The sequence below is a fragment of the Mixophyes fleayi genome, chromosome 6 (assembly GCF_038048845.1).
Source record: "Mixophyes fleayi isolate aMixFle1 chromosome 6, aMixFle1.hap1, whole genome shotgun sequence".
NCBI classification, from domain to species: domain Eukaryota; kingdom Metazoa; phylum Chordata; class Amphibia; order Anura; family Limnodynastidae; genus Mixophyes; species Mixophyes fleayi.
The window spans coordinates 141,865,376-141,886,903 of NC_134407.1; the positions used below are offsets into that span (position 1 = coordinate 141,865,376).

At 39.4% G+C, this 21,528-nt stretch overlaps 1 protein-coding gene across 1 annotated transcript in view; it reads left to right on the forward strand.

Annotated features, from left to right (window-relative positions):
* Positions 1 to 21,528, forward strand: part of RTEL1 (regulator of telomere elongation helicase 1) — a 74,130-nt gene that overhangs the window by 31,245 nt on the left and 21,357 nt on the right. The window contains exons 16-30 of the mRNA XM_075176621.1: positions 884 to 1,016; positions 1,130 to 1,243; positions 1,386 to 1,426; positions 1,843 to 1,928; positions 2,013 to 2,090; positions 2,267 to 2,344; positions 2,424 to 2,570; positions 2,688 to 2,803; positions 8,519 to 8,642; positions 8,826 to 9,000; positions 9,097 to 9,251; positions 9,335 to 9,430; positions 9,958 to 10,165; positions 10,337 to 10,459; positions 10,548 to 10,643. Coding sequence (XP_075032722.1) covers positions 884 to 1,016; positions 1,130 to 1,243; positions 1,386 to 1,426; positions 1,843 to 1,928; positions 2,013 to 2,090; positions 2,267 to 2,344; positions 2,424 to 2,570; positions 2,688 to 2,803; positions 8,519 to 8,642; positions 8,826 to 9,000; positions 9,097 to 9,251; positions 9,335 to 9,430; positions 9,958 to 10,165; positions 10,337 to 10,459; positions 10,548 to 10,643 — 1,770 coding nt within the window. The remainder of the gene's footprint in view (positions 1 to 883; positions 1,017 to 1,129; positions 1,244 to 1,385; positions 1,427 to 1,842; positions 1,929 to 2,012; positions 2,091 to 2,266; positions 2,345 to 2,423; positions 2,571 to 2,687; positions 2,804 to 8,518; positions 8,643 to 8,825; positions 9,001 to 9,096; positions 9,252 to 9,334; positions 9,431 to 9,957; positions 10,166 to 10,336; positions 10,460 to 10,547; positions 10,644 to 21,528) is intronic.

Here is a 21,528-nt window from a genome sequence, read left to right on the forward strand (position 1 = left end):
GTTAATACCCTCCTGCTATCTGTACACCCGTCATCTGTGAGAAAACACAAACATATAAAGTGCAGTGATAACAGAGGAGAAAAATTAATTGGTGCTATGGTGACACAGACCCAGCCTTCTGGTTTGCAATTACAGGACACTGGATTTTTTAGAGCAAAATGCAAGCATGTACTGACACAGAACATCTTTCTGCAGACAGATCTGTTTCGGCCTAGTTTGGATTCATCGGTGCAGGATAGGTTGTTATCAGCATGTGAAAGATGTTGAAGAATCTCTCTATAACAATGAGGACAGAAATTCATGCTATACATCCCTGGAAAAAATATTCAAATAATCCTCTCCAGAAGCATAAGGGACTGCCGAATGTCATATGTAGTTACTATTTACATTTATTGTTAAAATTAACCATTTTCACTGCGAGGTGGATGATTTCCAATTTTACTTCCTGCTTTTCAGTATCAGACTGCTGCATATGTATAGTTTGTAGTGTTAGTGCTAGATCTAAAACTCGCCAGCACAAGACTTTTCTCTTATTTAACCAGTTTGTGGAGTGTCTTTGTATGAGCACTTTAGTCCGTAGGTAATCTATTACTCTCTATAATGTCAGTAATGTTATTAATGACAATGTGATCCATGTAATGATCAATAGATGGCCATTTTAATTTAATTTATGTAAATACATTTCTTTATATAGCCAATAGCCACATCTTATGTATTGGTGTGTAACATTTGCCCTGTAATAATTAGTTGGGGACCATTAATGCTAAAACAGATTGCATTTGATTGTCTGTTTATTTAAGCATACCCAGTGATATGACAAGCTGTGTGGAGCCTGGTGAATCCTACCAGCTTCATCTCTCCCCCCTGCCTCTTTCTCTTGCAGGCAAGGTGCTCAGTTACTGGTGTTTCAATCCTGGGTACACAATGCATGACTTGGTGAGACAAGGAATACGAAGCATCATCCTTACCAGTGGGACCCTGTGTCCCATTTCCTCCTTCACTATGGAAATGCAAATGTGAGTTCTAGCTATGCTGGGAATGTATGCAATGTCACATAGTAAGATTAGAGCACAGTGCCTTTGTCTATTTACATGCGTCATAGCCGTTATTTGTTCTTCTGTATTTTCAGCCCTTTTCCGGTGTCTTTGGAAAACCCACACGTAATTGAAAAACACCAGATTTGGGTTGGAGTTGTTCCTCGGGGCCCTGATGGATGTCAGCTCAGCTCCGCATTTGATAGACGGTAAACTCGGTTTTTCATGTACACCAACATTGCAGCCTCTCAGCTGCTGAGGATTCCAGTTCGGGTGAATGTGGATGAATTTCTGTTATTTGAGCTTGTCTGGGTGTTATGATGTTTTTCTAATTCAGTTTATCTCTTGCAGGTTTTCAGTGGATTATTTATCATCCCTCGGAAAAACAATTGGTAATGGTCAAAGTGCCTGTACCTGTGTATCTTGTCTGTCATTCTCTTATGAACTCTGTTGGTTCTATCCATTATTTATACTGTAATTATTGCCGAATTTCCTTTTTCTGTTATTCACCCTGTTTTGTTTTTTTCTCTCTGCCACTCATAGTATACATCTCACTGCCTGTCCTGTATTTTCTCTCTGCCACTCATAGTATACAGCTCACTGCCTGTCCTGTATTTTCTCTCCGCCACTCATACTATAGATCTCGGTGTTTATCCTGTATTTTCTCTCCGCCACTCATACTATAGATCTCGGTGTCTTTGCAAATTCCTATTTTATAGTTGAGAAGATGTCTGGCCCTCTGTGTCTCCACTGTCTGTTCTCCTCTATGTTTATGTCTGTTCATCAGGTGTTCTCATGTAACCCTCAGGTAACATTGCTCGTGTGGTTCCTCACGGTCTGCTGGTCTTTTTCCCTTCCTATCCAGTTATGGATAAAAGTGTAGAGTTCTGGAAGGTGAGGACATAGTACCTTCTTGCTTAAATTGATTGCCGTTGCACATTGGTAGTCATGGGCTCCCTATGTATGTTTATCCTGCAGGAAAATGGCTTCTCCACCCGAATAGAGGATGTAAAACCAATGTTTGTGGAGCCAAGAAGCAAAGGATCATTTACTGAGGTGAGAGAGGCAAGAGTTTGCTGCTACTGACCACAATGGATAGACCTAAATGACCAACCTAAGAGTAATTGATTGCTGCAGTATCGATATGCGTTTTCTATAATCCTTTAGTATATACAGCAATGGTTTTCCTGCTTCACACAAAACTATATTACATATTCTGTGTTCTTCCCCAGGTGATGGATGCTTATTATGAAAAAATACAGTCTCCTAATGGTAGCGGAGCCAGTTTTCTGGCAGTGTGTAGGGGAAAGGTGTGTGTTTACCCCTTGTTGTTTGCCTGTCTGTAAATATGTGGTGTTTATTTTTTGTGACCGGTTTTTCCCTTTCCAGGCTAGCGAGGGGTTGGATTTTGCAGATTGTAATGGCCGTGGTGTGATAATCACAGGCCTCCCGTATCCCCCACGAATGGACCCTCGGGTGGTACTGAAGATGCAATTCCTGGATGAGATGAGAAGAACAGGGGAATCTACTGGAAAGGTACTTTTTTTTTTTTTTTTTTTGTTGTTGTTGTTGTTACATAGGGTCCTGAATCTAGTAATTTACTGTATTTCACAGACTATACAATTATAGGAACCCTGTATTTTGTCTCCTCAGTACTTATCTGGACAGGAGTGGTATCGTCAGCAAGCTTCCCGAGCGGTGAATCAAGCGATTGGTAGGGTCATCCGTCATCGGGAAGACTATGGAGCTATTTTTTTATGTGACCACAGGTAACAAGAAGTAATATAAGGTTTACATGTTACTTCGTGTTTCAGTGAATTTATCTTTAAATTGTTTCTATGATTTTGCCTTTTAGCAATGTGATTTGGATTGCATTAGCACGTAGACTTACTGGCTATTTATTTAGTTAAGCCTGTCCACTTCTCAGCGTTTTTTGACTAGTGTTCTAAATCTGGAGCAAAATAGGCAACTTTCCTAGCACTAGTTTTTCTTTAAAACCGTTTGCATTTTTAGAGAATAAAATAAAAAACAGTGTTTTTTGCACCAAACTTGCGTTAAATATCCAAAATGAAATCCTAAGTATACCACAGAGCTTTTTTTAATTATTCTTTTTTTTAAAGAACGAGGATTTGTCTTGCTACATATGTTACAGAGAACAATTGTAATTCATTTCATAATGGTAAATAAGCAAGGCCTTTTTACACAACTAGAATATATTGTGTTATATGCTACATTTGCATACTGACATCACTTGCATTATTCAGAAAATATCAGCAGTAAATGCAAAAGAGGTTTAAAAAGAAAAAAATGTAAATAGTTCACAGATTAAGCATTACTGTAATTAATGACTAGCATGAGATATAGATGTAGCGTGTGTCACATTGTTTTCCAACGTTAGGTGATTTTATTAATCTACTATTGTTCCTCTGTAGGAACATGTAATATTGAAATTGCCTGCAATACATTTTTCTGCCATCAGATGACACTTTTAGAGCATTGTAAAATGCATGTCTGAAGAATGGATAAAAAAAACCCCACAGTATGGGTACTGTGCTTTGTGAAATTACTGTATTCACTTCCCAGCTTAAATTAATGAATTTGCAGCATCTGCAAATTATTCAACATGTCCGTATTGAATAAATGCTAGTGATTGAGTGATTTATCTTCTATCAAATGCTGCACAGTGTACTAAATAAAGAATAAAAAAAAAAAAACATTATTCCCCCTCATGAAATCGTCAATGAACCCCAGTGCTTGACGGCCTGGGCTGATTTTTTTTATAACTAAGAAATCACCCCTGTTATATTGTAAACCAGCCCCCGTTGGTCAGTGCAGGGCTGATGACTGTATGGGGAAATGACCACAAAAAACAGCGTTCCTCTCAGAGGTCCCCAACTCCATGCTTAAAAACTCTGATGCTCTTCAGACCCTCTGGGCTGTTCAAACGGGTAATTAACAGGATTGGGACCGCTAGGGTAGACCAAGTGGTTGCAGTAGAATGGACAGGGGATCCCTTAGAGACCTACCCATTATACCAAAAGAATAAAACAAAAAACACATACACAATTGTTAAATTATCTCTAATGAAATAACTCTCCAAAACCCTTGTTTTAGTAAGTAAAAAAAAAATAGTTAAATAAAATAAAAGAATATATTTAAAAAAAATCCAATTTAAAAAAAGGCTCTTCTGCTAAGTACGAACAACCATCCCTAAAAGATCAAAGCTGGGAATAACTGGGACTCTGCTTCACTGCTAGCTGATCACTTGTGATTGTCTGGCAGTGTCCCAGGACTCCCAGCTTTGTTTATTTAGTTGGTCCACTGTTATTATGCGGGTAGGTGGTTTTTTTCTATTCTTCAGTTTTATTTTTATGGGGATTTTTGGGGAGTTTTTTGTTTTTTTTTCAGTTTGGACTAAGATGGATCAAAAAGAAAAATATTTATTTTTCCAATCTTGACTGAAACAAATTAGGAGAAACAAATAAGATTTTATTTTTAATAAAGTGGTGAACAATGGTTTTGGATTTTCATTTCTTCAAAGTTTATTTTAAAATTGTGCGTCCCTCCAAGGCCACTAGACACAGAGGGTCTAGCCAGTAGGTCCCAATGAATTTCTGGACCTGCTGTCATCCAAGGTAAAATTGGTACAGGAGGCCTGAAGAGCTGATAGTCTGAGGCAGCACCATGACGGCCATGGTCTATAAAAGGTAGTACAGTCATCTTAATGGCGTTAACTCTGCCGATCCATGATATGATGTGTTTTCACTAATAGAGGAGGTCTTGCTCAAGTTTATGGATCAGAGGTGGGAAATTTGCTTTATATAGGAAGTCATAGGACTTTGTAATCTTTATCCCCAGATACGTTATTGAGTACGTCCTCCATTGAAAGTTAAAATTGAGCTTTAGAAGCTGGTTAAGAGGGCTGGGTAAGTGAAAGGACTGCGCGTCAGCGGAAGCAGAGGTAATGCCAGAAATATCTGGGTGGGCACAGATTCGGCATGCCTAGGGGTTCATTGACTAGAGCAAAGAGAAGAGGTGAAAGGAGGCAGCCCTGTCTAGTGCCATTCGCTAAGGAGCAGGGGTAAAAGCCAGGCCGTTAGTAAGGACCGAGGCGGAGGGGTTGCAAGAAAGGGCTCCAAGAGCCTTCAAGAATCTCCCCGCAAAACCGGATCTCTGGAAGGTATATACAACCAGGAGACCCTATCAAAGGCCTTCTCTGCGTCCAGAGCAAGCACCAGAGATTGGATCTTCGATTTGTTGATAAGATGAATCAAATCAATGACTTGTTGGGTGTTGTCTAGTGCCTACCTGGACAGGACGAAGCCCATCTGATCGGGGTGGATGAGACTAGGGAGGAGCAGAATCTGTTTGTTTGCGAGCACTTTAGCGAATATTTTGAGATCTATGTTCAATAGAGATATAGGGCGTTAATTAGAGCAGATTGTGGGGTCCTTATCTGGTTTGGGGATTACACTTATTGGGGGCCCTGGTGGTGTCTGGGAAATTTTAGGTTTTTATGGTATGAACAGGAAAGTGTAAAAGACAAGCTGAGCTTTCTTTAAGTTCTCTGTAATGTGTGGGTCTGTCCTTTTAATCTAGAAAATACACTTCCTTCTTCCCGTTGAGTCGTTCTGACTTGGCAGTTGTCTAAAAATTTTATTTATACATCTTTGTTACAATGTGATTCATGTTCTGTAGAAGTCGTCTTGCTTACCTAATACATGTGTACTTCCCATTCCTGTGAGATGCTTGGAAATTCTAAATTAAATTGTTTACATGTTGATGTAGCTAATGGCTGTGGAATTTGTATGCGGATCCCACACAAGTAAGCTGAAAAATAATGGAAGTACCTTGTACCCATAATTTATTTATTTTAAAGAATAGTTAAACTTGGATAAATTGAAGGCGTGACAAATATCTGTTGGCAAGTCACAATGGTGGCTAACCTGCATCCTTTTCCTCTTCAGTTCCACCTCCAACCATGCCCAGTCATAGCAGACCCCTCTCCATTGCATCAACAGATACTCCTTAGTATTGATTCCCATGTTTCAGAGGAATAGTGTTCTAGGAGTAGATTTCACATTTGCAAGAAATGGTGTCTAAGTTGAGGATTTTCAAGCACCTCCTCCATAGTGTGGTTTTCCTGTGTGGCAAGCCCACCAAAAGAGACTTGTGGCTTTTTTTGGAACACATCACCTGTGACTGTGCCTAAAGCACCTCTCTGTATGCCTTCTTGACTACAAAATGGAAATAATGATGACATATTGGGGTGCTGGTTTTTGGGGTCTCTATCCCTCTGGCCTGTGTCTGTGCATGTCCATATCCTCCTGAATTGTGCAATTGCTTGTCTGTCCGTCTATTTTCTTCCCTCATTTCTTTCATGTCTCAGAAAAGGAGTACATCCAGAGCTAAGCCTAGAGGTGGGATAGTAGCAAAAGTTTTTACTTGCTCCTGTAGTCATGCCAAATTGCTTTGTCTGGGGAGTATGCCTTGCGAGTGTCGTGTGAAATGGAGGTCTAGCGGCCGCGCTCACCTGTGTGCGCCTGCTGAAATGGCAAAGCCAGCCTTAGCCATGTGTTTGCCCAGGCTTTTTCAGAGCTGTCTCGGAAAGCACAATTCTTGCCCCTTAGCCAACCTCCCTGGAACTTTCAGGTTGTGCGCATTTTTTTGCTCTTTACTAGCCAGTTTGGAGCCAGAACCTGCTAGGTTAGTGCACGTTAAAGTTCAGGTATCCTCTTCTTTGGAGAGGATTCTGATGTCTGCCACCACTTGTGGATCTCTGAAGCGTCAGCTTCTGGTGTTCCCCTAATTTGGATTTCTCTTCCCAGGAGAAAGGGGAGTTTGTGTAATGCCCAGAAGTTTCCTCCTTTCCTGAGAAGGCGGAACAAGGTATGGAGGACTTAGTGCATGCTGTTAGACAGACTATTGAGATCGGGGACAATGAGGAATCGGCGATTCCAGAAACTTCTCTTTTTAAGAGTCAAAAGAAACAGGTTGTTTCTTTTCTTTGGTCTTCATACACTCATTTGGTGGACTTGTTTAGTAAAGTGTGGGCTTGACTTGACAGTAAATTTCAGATGTCCCTCAAACTATTATCCTCTCCCTAGTGTAGATCTAGGAAAATGGGACTTGCAGCCTGCAGTGGATGCTCCCATTTCCCAACCACCTTTCCTATTTCTAATGTGACCTCTTTTAAGAGACAGCACAGATAGGAAAATTGAAGTCACGCTTAAGACCGTTTACACAGCAGCAGGGGCTTCTTAGACTCAGTTTGGCGTCTGTCCTGGTCAATAAAGCAGGGGAATGATGGGCAGAACAGTTGGCAGAGGGTTTGCAGCCTGACAGTCCCAAGCCAGATTTGCTCACTTTGGTGGAGCATATCCATGAGGGCTCTAAGTATCTTGGAGAACCTGGTGTTGATATGTGGCTCACTGGGGCTAGGGCTTCTGCTTCCGCCATATTAGCAAGTCGGACCCTATGTCTGTGGAACTGGGAGGCAGACACATAACCCCTTCTGTATGTGATGTCCTGTTTGGACCTGAGCTAGATAAAATCATTGGTCAGGCCACAGGTTGGGAAGAGCTCCTTCCTTCTGGGTAATCTGTGTAGGGAAAGGAAGGCTAGAGGTCACTCCTTTGCCCCTAGGGGAGGGATGCTGAGAGATAAACAGGCCTGGACAACTAGACGTCCAGCATCGAAGCTCTTTGAGAAACATGCGTCATGACGGGCGTGTTTCTCACCTGGGGACTCCTGTGGTTGAAGCCCGTCTGCCTCTCTTCATGGACCAGTGGTGCAGTTCCACCACAGACACCTGAGTGAGAGACATCGTCAGCTGGGGATATATAACAGGTCTCCAGGCATTCCCTTCCAGGTGCTGCTTTCCCTATGGGTCTTCCAGGAAGCAGGGTGTAATGTATGGCTCTATGAGAGGCCAGTCAGTCTTTCATTTCAGCAGGAGTGGCTAGTTGTGTTCCAGAAAAAGGTTTGTGTTTTTACTCCAGGCTTTTCCTGGTTCAGAAGCCAGACTGCTCCTGAAATCCCTAAACATGCAGTTAAGGGTGGACAGGTTCAATATTGAGTCTTTAAGAGGTGAGCTGTGTGTAACTATTAGTACATACCATATAAAGATGTTTTAAAATTTGCCTAACTCCTGGGGGTATATTTACTAAACAGATGTTGCCTATAGCAACCAATCGGGTTCTAGTTATTTTTGTACATTGTACAAAATTAATCTGGTTGCTCTGGGCAACATCTCCACTTTTTCAAACTCGTAGTTTAGTAAATATGCCCCCTACAGTCTTAAAAAAATCTGGTTTCAAAAAGAAAAGTAAACTTTCAATTTTAAAATAAAATAATAATGTGCTTGTTATACCTCTTTACAAGAAGAGTCTAACACTGTTCAATAGACAAACAATTTGAAATGCATTTGTGATGTTGTTGTCTTTTTGCCTTGTCCTGTAATATTATTTTCTTATCTCCCACAGGTTCAGTAAAAGCGATTCTCGAGCACAACTGCCCTCTTGGGTCCGTCCCTACGTACGCGTTTATGACAATTTTGGCCATATCATACGTGATGTCTCTCAGTTCTTCCGCGTGGCACAGAAAATTGTAAGTTCAGTTAGGGAACCAGGAATGACAATGGTTGAAAGTAGAGCCACATTGGTTAGTTTTTATGAATAAGTTGGCTTCTCTCGTGGTCTGAAGCTCTTGTCTTAGTTTTGGGTCTTCAAGTCTGTAGAGTTTTGAGATCTGCATCCAAGTGTGCATAGTGAACCATTACCTCCTTTGTAGATGCCTCCTCCTGTGCCACGCAGTATTCGTAAGGAAGGAGGTCCTTCTGTGTCGGTCTCTGGCTCTCCTTCACAATCCCAGCCTTCTTATGCTGCCGGTAGTATCCGGAATGCTCTAATAAAAGCAAAGACCCTAGACTCTCACGTGCCCAGTCTGAAGAGGAAAAGAGAAATTGGTGATTATGTGGAAAGATGCCTGCTTTTACATTCTTTAGTGTGTGTCTCATGTACAGGTGTATTGTATGTATAATTTGTATATTACATGACCATAGGGTGCACCATGGACTTGCCATCTGGAGCAGTGTCTGGTTTATGTGAAGGATACGAGCAAAATATAGGTGTTGCCATTCACCGCCCAGCTGGATTACTGGATGCATTGGATCATAGTGAGAAAAGACTGCATGGAGATTCTAGCTCAGACGAGAAGGTGACAGTGGCAAGCATTTTTTTCAGCTTTTACTCTGGAATCTGTTCTGTTTCTGTTTCAAGCATGTGCCTGTGTTACTCCAGGTTACGCGTTTCTCCACGCTGTCTCTGCAGCATGACAAGAGGTTGGCGGAAGAGCAGAGAGGGGGCAAGAAAAAGATAAAGGTCGTTCATAACCGGGTACATTTTTTATATCTTAACCCTCTCTATTATCTTCTATCTCTTCCTGCAGTATTGGGAAAGATATTGTGGGTTGCATTCCACCCTCTCGGAGGCAGGGCAATGGAAGAAAATGGACTCCCTGTTTTCTAAGTTTTGCAAAGTAGACGTTATTGCCCTAGCAAAAGCATCCTTTAGCAGGAAGGTTCTCCAAACGGCTTAGGCATTCTTCCCTATCTGTTGAGGGTGGTATTAGGAAATGCCTACTGCTGACGGAGAAAAGGGGAATTCTGAGACTGTAGGAGGACACAGAGTAGCCCAGGCAGGAATGCTTGTCTTTGCTCCTGAAAAACTGAGGAGGAGTAGGAGAATTATTAGCGACTGAATTGAATTTCTTCTGGTGCCCTGCTTCTTAGAGGAGTGGATCATGACCCACTATCTGCATCCTCCTACAGCTTCGGATAAAGAGCAAATACAAAAAAATATTCTCCTAGTTTTAAGTTGCACTATATGCTCTATAGACAGCACAGATTCTATTTTTTTCTAAGGTTCTGGAGGACAGTTCCCCTCCTAATAGGAAAATGAGCAGTGCATCCATGTTCCTGTTGTCTGTGAAGCAATGTCTTAGTCAGGAGAACTACAAACTGTTCATGGCAGCATTGACTGACTACAAGAAAAACGATGACTTGCAGAGCCTCATTCCACAACTATGCACTCTATTCTGCCAGGACCCTGGGAAACATATCCTGATACGAGGTGAGTAACGTGTTCCATCCACACATCTGGTACCTATCCCAGAATGACTGTCAAGCCGCCCCCACCCTCAGTCCTCCCACCTGCACCCTTATTTTAGGAGGGAAGATAGGGTTTAAAAAACTGATTTCAATCCAATAAATTCATATCTCTTCAATAAATTTATCTCTTCAGGTTTCTACCAGTTTATCAGACCCCATCATAAGAAAGAGTTTGACTTGGCCTGTAAGGAATTTACTGGAAATGGGTGTGGATACAAACCAGAGCACAGCATACCACGGACAGAGCGAGAGGAAGGCAAGATCTCTGCACTTTCAGTTTTACTCTTTCTAATGAATAGCAACCATTCCTAACTTATTAATATTCCTATAACTACATTTTACAGCACAAGCTACTGCTGGATCCAAACTCACATTCTCCGAGAGTTCAACTGAGCACCTGAACCATGGCAGGGGTCACTTGAGTTCCGAGTCACTGAAAGGTAAGGGATGCGGTTTTATGAGTGTGGGTTCACAAAGAGGATCAATCAGTTATGCTGTCGTTTTTTTTTAGCCAAGGCGCATATCCTTTATATCCCGACTTGGCACTTACCAGCGCAATGTGGGGTGGGGGTCTAAGCAAGCTTTGTATAAATGATGGATCGGATAAAAAGCAGTTTGTATCGCTGAAATGTTTTATCAGTATCTAACAAGCTAATTTGTTAGTGGATTTATTTTGTTTTCTATATAATCCTATCTAAAATAAATATTTATTATGATTTACACTAAAATTACAAATAGTATTTTAAATGAAAACTGCAACCCACATTTGTTTTTGTTTTTTTTTTGCTAGTCGGTTTGGGACAGCAATGAAAAAAGTGAAAAACAATTACATTTATTATGAATTCTGTACATTTTGCTGTCTTAAATCATTGTTGCATCCATCTCCCTTACTGCAGGGACATAACTGTTCAGTTTGTTATTATGAGAGGTAATACAGAGAATACAAGAAGCATCTGTTGGCCAACCTGTCATGTAAAGCAATACACAAAACTAACAATTTATGACTGAATACAGATGTAAGCAGATGTAATGCATTTTAAGTTTGGAAAGAGTGAGTGCAGAGAATCGGTTGTCTATATGTAATTCTCTTGTTGCTTTGCCCTCCTCTCACTCCATATTAATAGAAATACTTTAAAGGACACACAAACTTTGTTCATTGAAGCAGTGTCCACTACTTATTGCTACCTCCAAACTATTGTCGGGTTATTCTTTGGTGTTCAATGGGCACTAGTAATGCTTGAGGGGGATACTTTTCCCTCGTACAGTGAGACGCCTGTAAAGTGTCCGTTTTAAAAAGCATAGTATTCTGAATGTAGGGACTGACTGCATCAGAGATGACTGATCTTAGTCATCATGGGGCACTAGCAGCAGTACAAGTGAAGGCAGATTAAAGGACTGTTACATTTAAAACACTAGTGAGCTTATAAAGTATAGCTAATAATAACATTCACAAATACAGAAGTAAAAGTTTTAGAAGTTTATCCAAATTGAAGAGGTTTCCGATAAAGTTATGATTGTTGGGGGAGATTTTCCTACACTTAGCAGACATCCTGTCAGCAGTAGTATTAAAGTACACTACAACCAGCCACTTTTTTTTCTTTTTTTCTTTTTGAATCACATGTCTTTTTCATTAAACCTTGGGTATCCATGCTCATATACAGTACAGGTATAATAGAGCAAGCTTGCAATGACTGAACTTATAAACATTCAGTTAGAATTACTAAAATACTTGGTAATCGATGTTAAAAGGGGATGGTCACATATATAGAGTGAACCGACTAAGGCCAGTGAGTTGACTCCTGGTGTGCCGGATCGGGCCGGCTAGATGACTAGTCATTATACTGGTGACATTGACGCCTCAGCGCATATTCTATATCTGTAAATATACCAGCGAGACCATGTCTGATGGTATTTATGAATTGCCATATCTATTATTGTACATATATCGCTTATGACCCATGGTGTCGTTCTCCAGAATTCGACCATTTTTGGAAATCAGGTGGGTCAAATGCTATCCAGGTGTGAGCAATGGTGATCTTGGTCCCACAACATGGCAAAAAGCACTATCACACGAACCACATTTCGGGCATTTAGTGTCTGCTCAGGGAGCTGCGAGCTGAAATCCAGCGAGAGATTACAGTATTAACGGTAATTGTTTTTCCGCGTTCGAAGCCGCGGACAATTGAATACCCCCTAAGCCTTATCTTTTACATATATATTTGTCAATCTTATAAATAAATATTTATATAAAGCAACTGGTGTTTTAGATTTAGTGGACTTTTAAGTTTAAAAAAATAAAATAAAAAAAGTTTGAGTATTAATGGAAGGTTTTAATGTCCACCCATTGTAGATTGACTTGTGATGACATCAGTGAAATGTAAACACAGTTTCAACACTTGTCAAAATATTGATAAATGCATCTCTTGACAAATATATGTTGCAGTACTTTGTCATCCAACCAGACATGTGTTTTGGATTCTATTTTCTAACACTGGTATCTCTTCTTTGCATTGTGTCTTCTTCCATCTTTATCAACTTACTTTTTTTATGGTGCTTGGGTTCTTAGAATTTGTTGTGGTTTCTGAGAAATCCTTTTTGTTTTTTTCAGACATTAGCTCAGGAACATAATGTTCCTCAAAAACACTTAATTACCCATCACCATTGTCTGCATTACGCACAATACTGTTTACTGCACCTTCTTTGCTTCTGGCATACAGATCAAATAGATTTATTGGCTATCAAGCCATGTTGGCTTTCCTCCAGTCTTTTAAAGGTAGAATCTTCCGTCAATGCACAAGTCTGCTTATTATTAAGCAAATGCATCTGAAGATTTAAATGGGGCCTTCAGTTCTACCTTATTAATGAGAATCTGCCCCAAAAATTTTGTTTTTAAGCTTTAGGGGGATGATGATGTGTAGACTGAAATGGTCGGCAAAAGACATTTCTGCAGTATCACATTTATGCCCAAATAAACCCACGTTTGATTGGACATGTATTACAATATATAATATGTAATTTTCATGTATAGCTGCCATTTCTCTTTAAGATCTGTAATAATAAAGTGGTAGAGTAAACCTCTAGGGCTATAAAATTATTCCCTCAGCCCTTGTAAAGAAATTAGCACACTTTTCAAAAGGTCATTATGTTCAAAATGATGTATAATAGGATATAAAGAACAAAGTCTAAATTTGTTTTCTTTTATTTAAAGTACTTAAGTACATACTTTGTAAATGCATTGTAAAGCTGTCATTGTTATCTCTAACTTTTTTCTCTCTCAAAGGCTGGTGCTTTTCCATGCATTGTAAAACAAAAGGTAGCTTAATTGTAATGTGCTAGCAGAGCCTGTTGTCTATAGCTAAAGCTACATACACACTAGAGGTTGTTCCCCTGATTATCAAGCCAATCACATCATAAACGGCTGTTCTTTCCGATATCGCATTAGTGTGTACTATCCCATGATCATGTTTTATCGTTCCAAACCACATTGTATCGTTTCATTTAATTTTATAATCGGACTAAAAATGTCTTTAAAAACGATGGAACAATGTCGGGCAAATTCTGCAGTGTGAATATACGTGGAGGCAGATCTCTATAGATTATAGAGTGTTTTTAGCAGATGGTTATGACAGATGAAGAGCACAGATCTGAATGTAAATTGTGTAAAATCGTGTAAGTGTGTACGCATGAATCTGCCTACTGATTGGAACTTTTAGTCATTGGTAAAATCGTTAAGGGTATCTTAGTGTGTAGCTAGCTTTAGAGTCTGAGGCAAGACATCCTTAGAGAAGATTCTAGATCACTCCTCACTGGCTAAGTTGTGGAAAAATCAGAGTTCTGTATTGGTTAGATCAAGGACAGAGTTGGATTCTAAGTGTACCTAAAGTTCGGCGCACACACACCAAGAAAATTTTCTTGAGTGTATACTCTAATGCAATATATGACCTAGCAGGCGTTTATCTTGTGATTGGTATGATAATCAGGGAGGGGGGGGGTGTACTTACCTTAATTAGAGGGTGAGGTAGCAGAGCAATCAGACATTGAGGATTCCTTGCGCTTTCACAATGACTCGTCGTGAGGTGGATAATTTAGTGGGGGCCAGGTACTACACGTCAGCAGAGGCTGGAAAGTATGCAGTTTAAAAGGAAGAAAACGCTGTTGCTTGCCTTCCTTATTTTTCGCAATTAGAAAATATGTTTGAGACCATTCTTTAAAAAAAAAAAAGTAGTGGCTGATGTTTCACTGAGACCCATTTTAACCTCTGTTTGTCCTCTAAGAAGCCATCAGCCAAGTTCTTAGACAAATAGGCTGCATGATGGGCATTCTTTCCACTCGCAGCGGCTGTGGTGGGAGCCTGTCTGCTGGTTTATAGGGGTCAGTGGTTTATTTTCACTTCAGGTTCCTGAGTGAAGGGAGTTATAAATCAAGGATACATTGAACTGCTGCCTTCTCACTACCTGTTTCACAAATGATCCTCAATACTTTTACTATGATCAGATGGACATCCTGTTTGTATTCATACTATTTAGTAAGGTGTCTTGGCTCAAAGATGGACACTGCGCTGAAGTAGGCTGAGACACATCAGTATTAGCAGGGACTATACCCTTGCCATATGGAATTGGACAATTGGGACTTTAGCCTCTAGCGCTAGGGGGACTGTCATCTGTCACTGTCTGTTCCAGGGTTTGTGCTCCCCAGCGAAAGCAAAGCTTCCGATAAATGTTCTAGAATTAAGAGTGGTGCTAAATGCTCTAGTTCATGTCACCTTATGTCACAGGGAAATCACATATGACTTCAATTAGACGACACCACCGCAGTGGCGTTAATCAACCATTAGAAAGGCACAAATAAAACTCCTGTGGAATTTAGGTTAATTACTTGTGCTATCAAATGGTGATGATCGTGCACCCTAAAAAAAAAGGGTGTTAAAAGCGGAAGGAGTCCAGGTGAAGTTGTGGCACTAGACTGATAAAGATGGTGATCGCCTTTTGGATGGAGCAGCGTTGAGTTTCGGCTGAGCGGTTCTTTCGGGCAGCCATTATGGTCTTCCGTGCATACCTTTTATAAGACTAGGGATGCCAGTTTTTGATGCTAGGATTATTTAAATGGGCAGCACGGTGGCGTAGTAGTTGGCACATCTGCCTTACAGCACCGGGGTCACGTGTTCAATTCCCGAACATGGCCTTATCTGTGAGGAGTTTGTATGTTCTCCCCGTGTTTGCGTGGGTTTCCTCCGGGTGCTCCGGTTTCCTCCCACACTCCAAAAACATACTGGTAGGTTAATTGGCTGCTAACGAATTGACCCTAGTCTGTGTGTCTGTCTATGTCTGTGTGTGTGTGTGTGTGTGTGTGTATTAGGGAATTTAGACTGTAAGCCCCAATGGGGCAGGGACTGAACAGCGCTGCGGAATTAGTGGCGCTATATAAATAAATGATGATGATGATGAACGTATTTAAGTATAAAAATTCCATTTTGACAACCCTTGGTATCTGATATGACTTTAAATGTCATGTCCTTCCTTAAGCTGGGTACACACTACAGGGTTTTTGTCCAATAATCGGCTCAACCAGCCGACATATGACCGCTCCTTCGAAAGTCGGGTCTGTGTGTGTAGTGACACGATGGTCGAAAGTCTGCCCAAATGGACGATTTGCGCCTCATTTGGTTGGTCATAACGTACAATATTTTCGTTCCAATCTCCTTTCCGATGTGTAGTGTGTATACATTTCCGACCGATCCACGACAATCTTCCGATACTTCCTCGACCTGGGTGTGTGTGTGTGTATGTAAATTTGTGATGCCTGTACCAGTCCCACGTGGTGCGGTATCCGCACATCACTGACTTGTGTTTTTTATAGATATGTATTGCACCTGTCTGGTTGCAGACCATTACACTAGTATAAAGCATGTGTGTTATTACCCTTTGCATCTATGTTGGGAACCTATTCATATTTACCCTTTAATAGTTTTATAAAGGTATAAGTTTAGAAACTTATAAAGTCATATTAACCTTTATTAACTAATATTTGTAAAATACCCAGAATAAACCACACAGTGTTCATGCAACAGTTCTATTGCAGGAAAAGAAGTACAAATATTTTTATTGCAGAATATGACAAGTGAAAAAATTAGTATTACACTTTAAAGGTGCTACTGGTTTGTAGCAGAACAGTTCCAAACAGCATATACATTTCAACAAAATTTTTCTCAAGGTTTTTAATTTTTTTAAATTAAAAACCGCCATCTTCTCACACTCCTCAGCGCCAGACAGGCTCCTGTCATTTTATACACTCAGACATGGGCATTCGTTTCTGCTGCGGACCAATCAGCGATGATGCCCGCAGAGAATGGAGCATTGCATTACATACGAAGGGATTTTATTATTAGGGAAAAAATATTGCATTGCACTTGACCAGTTTAATGTTTTTTCTAAATTTTATGAATGGTAATAAACTTCTATTTTATAGGAATGAATGAAGAGACAGTGTTGCCTTCTCTTTTTATGCGGCTTTGGGTGTTAACTATAGTGAAAGCTCTGCCCCTTTATGCTAATGTTTTTGGTATATCGTTACATGTCCCGCAAATGATGCTTCAGTGTGTACAAAATTAAAATTATTGCTCACGACAACATGACTGTAAAAAGTCGCGGACGGCCGCTCTTCCCTTTATCGTCTAAAACAAGGCTAGTGTGTATGCAGTCCATGGACTATCGATCGGATGTAAAATCGATCAGCATAAAAAGTTGGTGGAAAATTCTGTAGTGTGTACCCAGCTTTACTAAGTGGATGCAGTAAACAGGTCTGATAGAGCTTTCTGTAGAACTGAGGTAACAATCCATTGTTCACTTGAGAGAAATCAGATTAAAGTACATTTGTCAGAGAAGTTTGAGCTGTGCACATATAAGATAGTGTCAACTACTGCATACATGTGCATAGAAGCTGATTTACAGGCTGTCGTGAAGTCCTTTCTAAATTCATCATACATTAGTGGCCCCAGGAAACAGCCTTGAACTGTAAATCTTTTTGGTTGACACCCAGATTGTAAAGGACTATGGATATTGTTTTGTGAAGGCTGCTGATTTGAACAAAAAACAAACTATTTTTTCATGACAAAGTATGTAAGCAGGAAATTTAGAGGTTTCCCAGTTCCTCATATTCCTGTACAAAGGGCCATATTTAGCAATGACTCTGCTAAAGGTGACGTTATGCTTGTAAAGAGTAATTAAAGTCGCTGTTTGTCATAAATATTAAAATAGTATTACTGAGCTGAATAATATAGATGAAATAACGGCATAAAGAATACTCTAGTGCACTTAGCGTAGTAAGAGCTGTAATATGTATGCACTACAAAATACAGTGTCCTCTACATAGTGTACTTGGTGTTCTGTAGGATGTCTGTGGTGTTGTTACTTTGGAGCCTGCGGTCTGTGTGGTATTTGTTGAGAAGGAGGAGTTGTGAGAATGTGAATGGAATCCTTGGTGGGCTGAAGAAATAATACAAGAGATAAACATGGAAAAGTCTTAAAATGAACAGGAAAAATAATATAATGGTATAATGAGAAAAGTTGTTGCATAGAATAGAAATGGCAGTAGACAGGTTATGGGGGAAGATTCGGGAGCAGGAAGGGGATTGTTTGGTATTTGGGTGATTTTATATAAACAGGTATGTGTACAAAATATAGAATATGAAGATGAAATTGGATGAGTAGTATATGAAACAAAGGGAGTAAATAATGTAGATAAGATCAGGATGAAGAAGTCTGTAGAGAGTATACAAAAGGAGAAAATATAAGTATTTTACTGCTATATGATTAGTAGGAATAATGTGGCATGAATAAAAAAGACACAAACTAATAACAAATAAGATAATTGTAGGAAAATGTGTAGACATATAATGGTAAATAAAAATAGGTGTATGCTATACATAGACGAAAAGTAATAAATAACAAAGGTACAAATAATAAAGATAAATATAGATGGAAAAAATAAGATCATGAAGAAAGAATTAAGATAGTAAGTGATTATAAAATGGTAATTTGATAAATGTATTATGGATAATAAATAGCGAAGAATAATTTAAACTGTTGTCAGGAGTGGCCCATTAACTGTGTAGACTGTTCCAAACATTGTTGCCACTGGCTTGTGACTTCCTCAGTGGGTTCTTTTACAAGAATGAAGGAATGCTGTTTTTTCTATTAACCTTAGACCTGTGTCGGTACCAAAAAGGTGTATCATTATAGTTTTTGTACTGGGTCATACCATCTATTGATATGCCCCGTTCAAATGCTGGTGAAGTTGTTGATGTAGGTTTGAGGGCTGTGTGCACACCTGATTTCATATCTAATCACCACCTCCCTCGTTCATTGACTTAACGGGCGAGTACCACCGCCACCATAGTACCACTAATCCTATATCAATAGAGACATAAACTTCTCAATGCACTGATTTGAATGTGCATCTCTGTTGCATAACATCAGAGACATGGTGCTCCGCGCGCATCCCAAATGAGGCACTGATATTTTAAACAGCGGGTGTTTCTAAGGGGCAGGTGGGGATGATTGGGGAGGGGGTTGCCGTGGTGGTTTTAACAAGGTGAGAGTTTATTTAAATGATTGGTGGGATAGCCGTACATTTAAAGTGTGGCTCAATGTAACAGTTAGGATCAGTATATAAATAAATGATAGTCTGTGTTTTTGGGCATATGAAAGAGATATATATTATAAATTTTTCATAGCAAAAGGTATGAGGTGAAGAATGAAAGTTAAAAGATATGAAATTATCTGTGAACTGTATTGAACCGTCAGACACTTCAAAACAATCGTCGATTTCATTACATACAATGTAAATTTTCAATAGGATATCTTCCAGGGCGCTCAATATGTTTCATGTGTGTCTAACAGTATAGGCTCTGGGTGTGGCTGTGTGAGGCATTACCATATATAAATAAAAATGAAAAATAAAGATAAAAATAGAAGTGGTAATAAAAATGTGAATTGGAATACAATAAAATAAAGAATGGGAAAGAAAAATTTAGGGAAGCGACGCTAATAGATGGGAATAGATGAATAGGAAATGTAATATTATTGTTATTGTTGGATACTAAAATATTGGTGTGGGTTTAGCAGATTATTTATTAATAATAAAAGTGGTATGATGAACGAAGATAATTATGGAAATAATGAGGGCAATTTGAGGCTGTGAATCAATGACAAAACTTCATACATACATACATACATAGTATTCATGTGGTGTGATAAATATAATTCAAGTCTGTGTTTATGAATTTTTGGGTGGCTAGTTTTTATATATGTGGGGTAAATTTAGTGATCGTTAGAACAAGGAGTGATGTGGCACTGATATTGAGTGATCTTGGCAAGAAGGGTTGCTGGTACTTTGTTACCGTTGTGTATTGTTTTGAATTGTTCTAGGCTTTGTGTTTTTGTATATTCTTATCTTCTAGGATTCTTGTTTTCCCTTTATTCATGTCTATTGGTTTTCTGGTTGCGCATGTAAAGTTTTTCCCTGTTTTCGTTGTGCGGTTTCTGCAAGCCTTTCATTCACCACAGCTTTTGAGGTTTTTCGGTTTTGTCTGCGATTTATGTTTGGTGTTTAGGGTCTTGAAGTTGCTAGATACTAGTAAATTCTGGAGGTCGTTCGCTTTTTTGTGTGGGTTGTATGGGCAGATGTGTTCTGGTTTATTTGTTTAATCAATTTCTTAAGTGTGGGTTCTGTTCACTTCCAGATAAAGAGTTTATTATTGATGTTTAGTTTCCAGAGGGGTGCTGTTATGTATTGTTTGTATGGGTTATCTCTAGATACTGCATTCTCTTAATGTGTTCATGTTAAGGTTGGCATAGCTGAGGCTAAATTTCACATAGCTGTCCCGTGTGCTTGTAGGTAGTATGTGTCCCGGAATGGGGAATATTTGTGTGTGTAATTGATACTTTTTAAGATGAAATCTATTTGGTCTCTCTATATGTTTACCTCCTTTTTCTAATGTCTTCCATTATGATGTGGGATGCTTGTGTACAAATGACCTTACATTTATTGTGCTCCACATATATGAATCTTTTCATGTATGGTCATGTAGGATGTGGAGTACATGTTGTGCCTCTTGAGGTATTATGTTTTTTGCTTATGAATAATTATACAAATTTGCCAGTGTGACATGTTTTGTGTTGTCTGTATCTTTTTAATGTTTGTTTCTTACAGAATTTACTTGTGTCAATATATGCATCAAAATTTGTGTATGCTGTAGACCCTTATTAAGTAATGTAAAATGGTTTGTGTTTAGGGTCCTACTGTTTAGGTTGAAAATACCTGATTTGTGTTCATTGGGTTAAGTTCATGTTGTATTTTTTTTATTTTGGTCTGCCTCTATTTCTTCCTCTCGTGTTTTTTTGTTTTGTATTGTTGCAGAAGAGTGAGATGTAATGGTGCTCCTCTGTCTGTTATTGCTGTGGCCTGTTCTAAAAAATTATTCTGTTGTGGTTGCGGTTTCCATGTGTTGGCAGGTATTTGGTTGTGCTAAGGTGTTTGTGATGCTGTTGGTTGTGAATTACTGGCACTTGTGTGCTTGGGTAGGGGTTGGTATTTCATGTTTTGGTCATATTCATTGTTTGGTTGTAAGACTATGGTAATCTATAGTACAGTATTATTATATTGTGCTGTAGTTTGTTATACTGGGGATAATATTTGTGAATGAGAAGTGAGATGGACAATGCAGGGTGTGTTGCACGTTTCTATGATTCAGTCTTTGGATGAGTTGTATGTCAGGTGGATTTGTGCTTGCTGGTTTGTCATATTTGTGGTATGTGTTGGAAAAGCTGTTATAGTCATTGTTTAGTTTGGTGTGTCTACAGTTTGTGTTTTGTGTAGTTGTCTGTGTCCCTTGCTGTTTTTTTGTTTTGAATTTTTTTTTATTTTTTTTGTTTCTAAGACGCTCCTGTTAGGTGTTTTTTTTGGGTCTTTGAGCTAATTAATTGTTGGCATTCTTGTGGGTTTTTGATTACTCTAATGTGTTTACTTTTGCTGTTTGTAGGTTAATTTCTATGTCTAGTTTCTCTAGTGAGTGTTTATGTCCCCACTCTGCCTTGACAATGACCATACAGACCCTAGTCTCTGGTGTGACATCACCAGGGACATCAATTTACATGAAATAAGTGAAGTGTTTATACTTAATTATTTCCACCATTTGGATGGTGATTCTCTAAACAGACAGACAGTCAGTGATTCAGTGGAGGCTGGCTTTGCACAAATACGCTGTCTGGACTGGTGGATTCATATATACAGGCAGGTCCAATTATATTACGGCAGCTCAAAAGACTG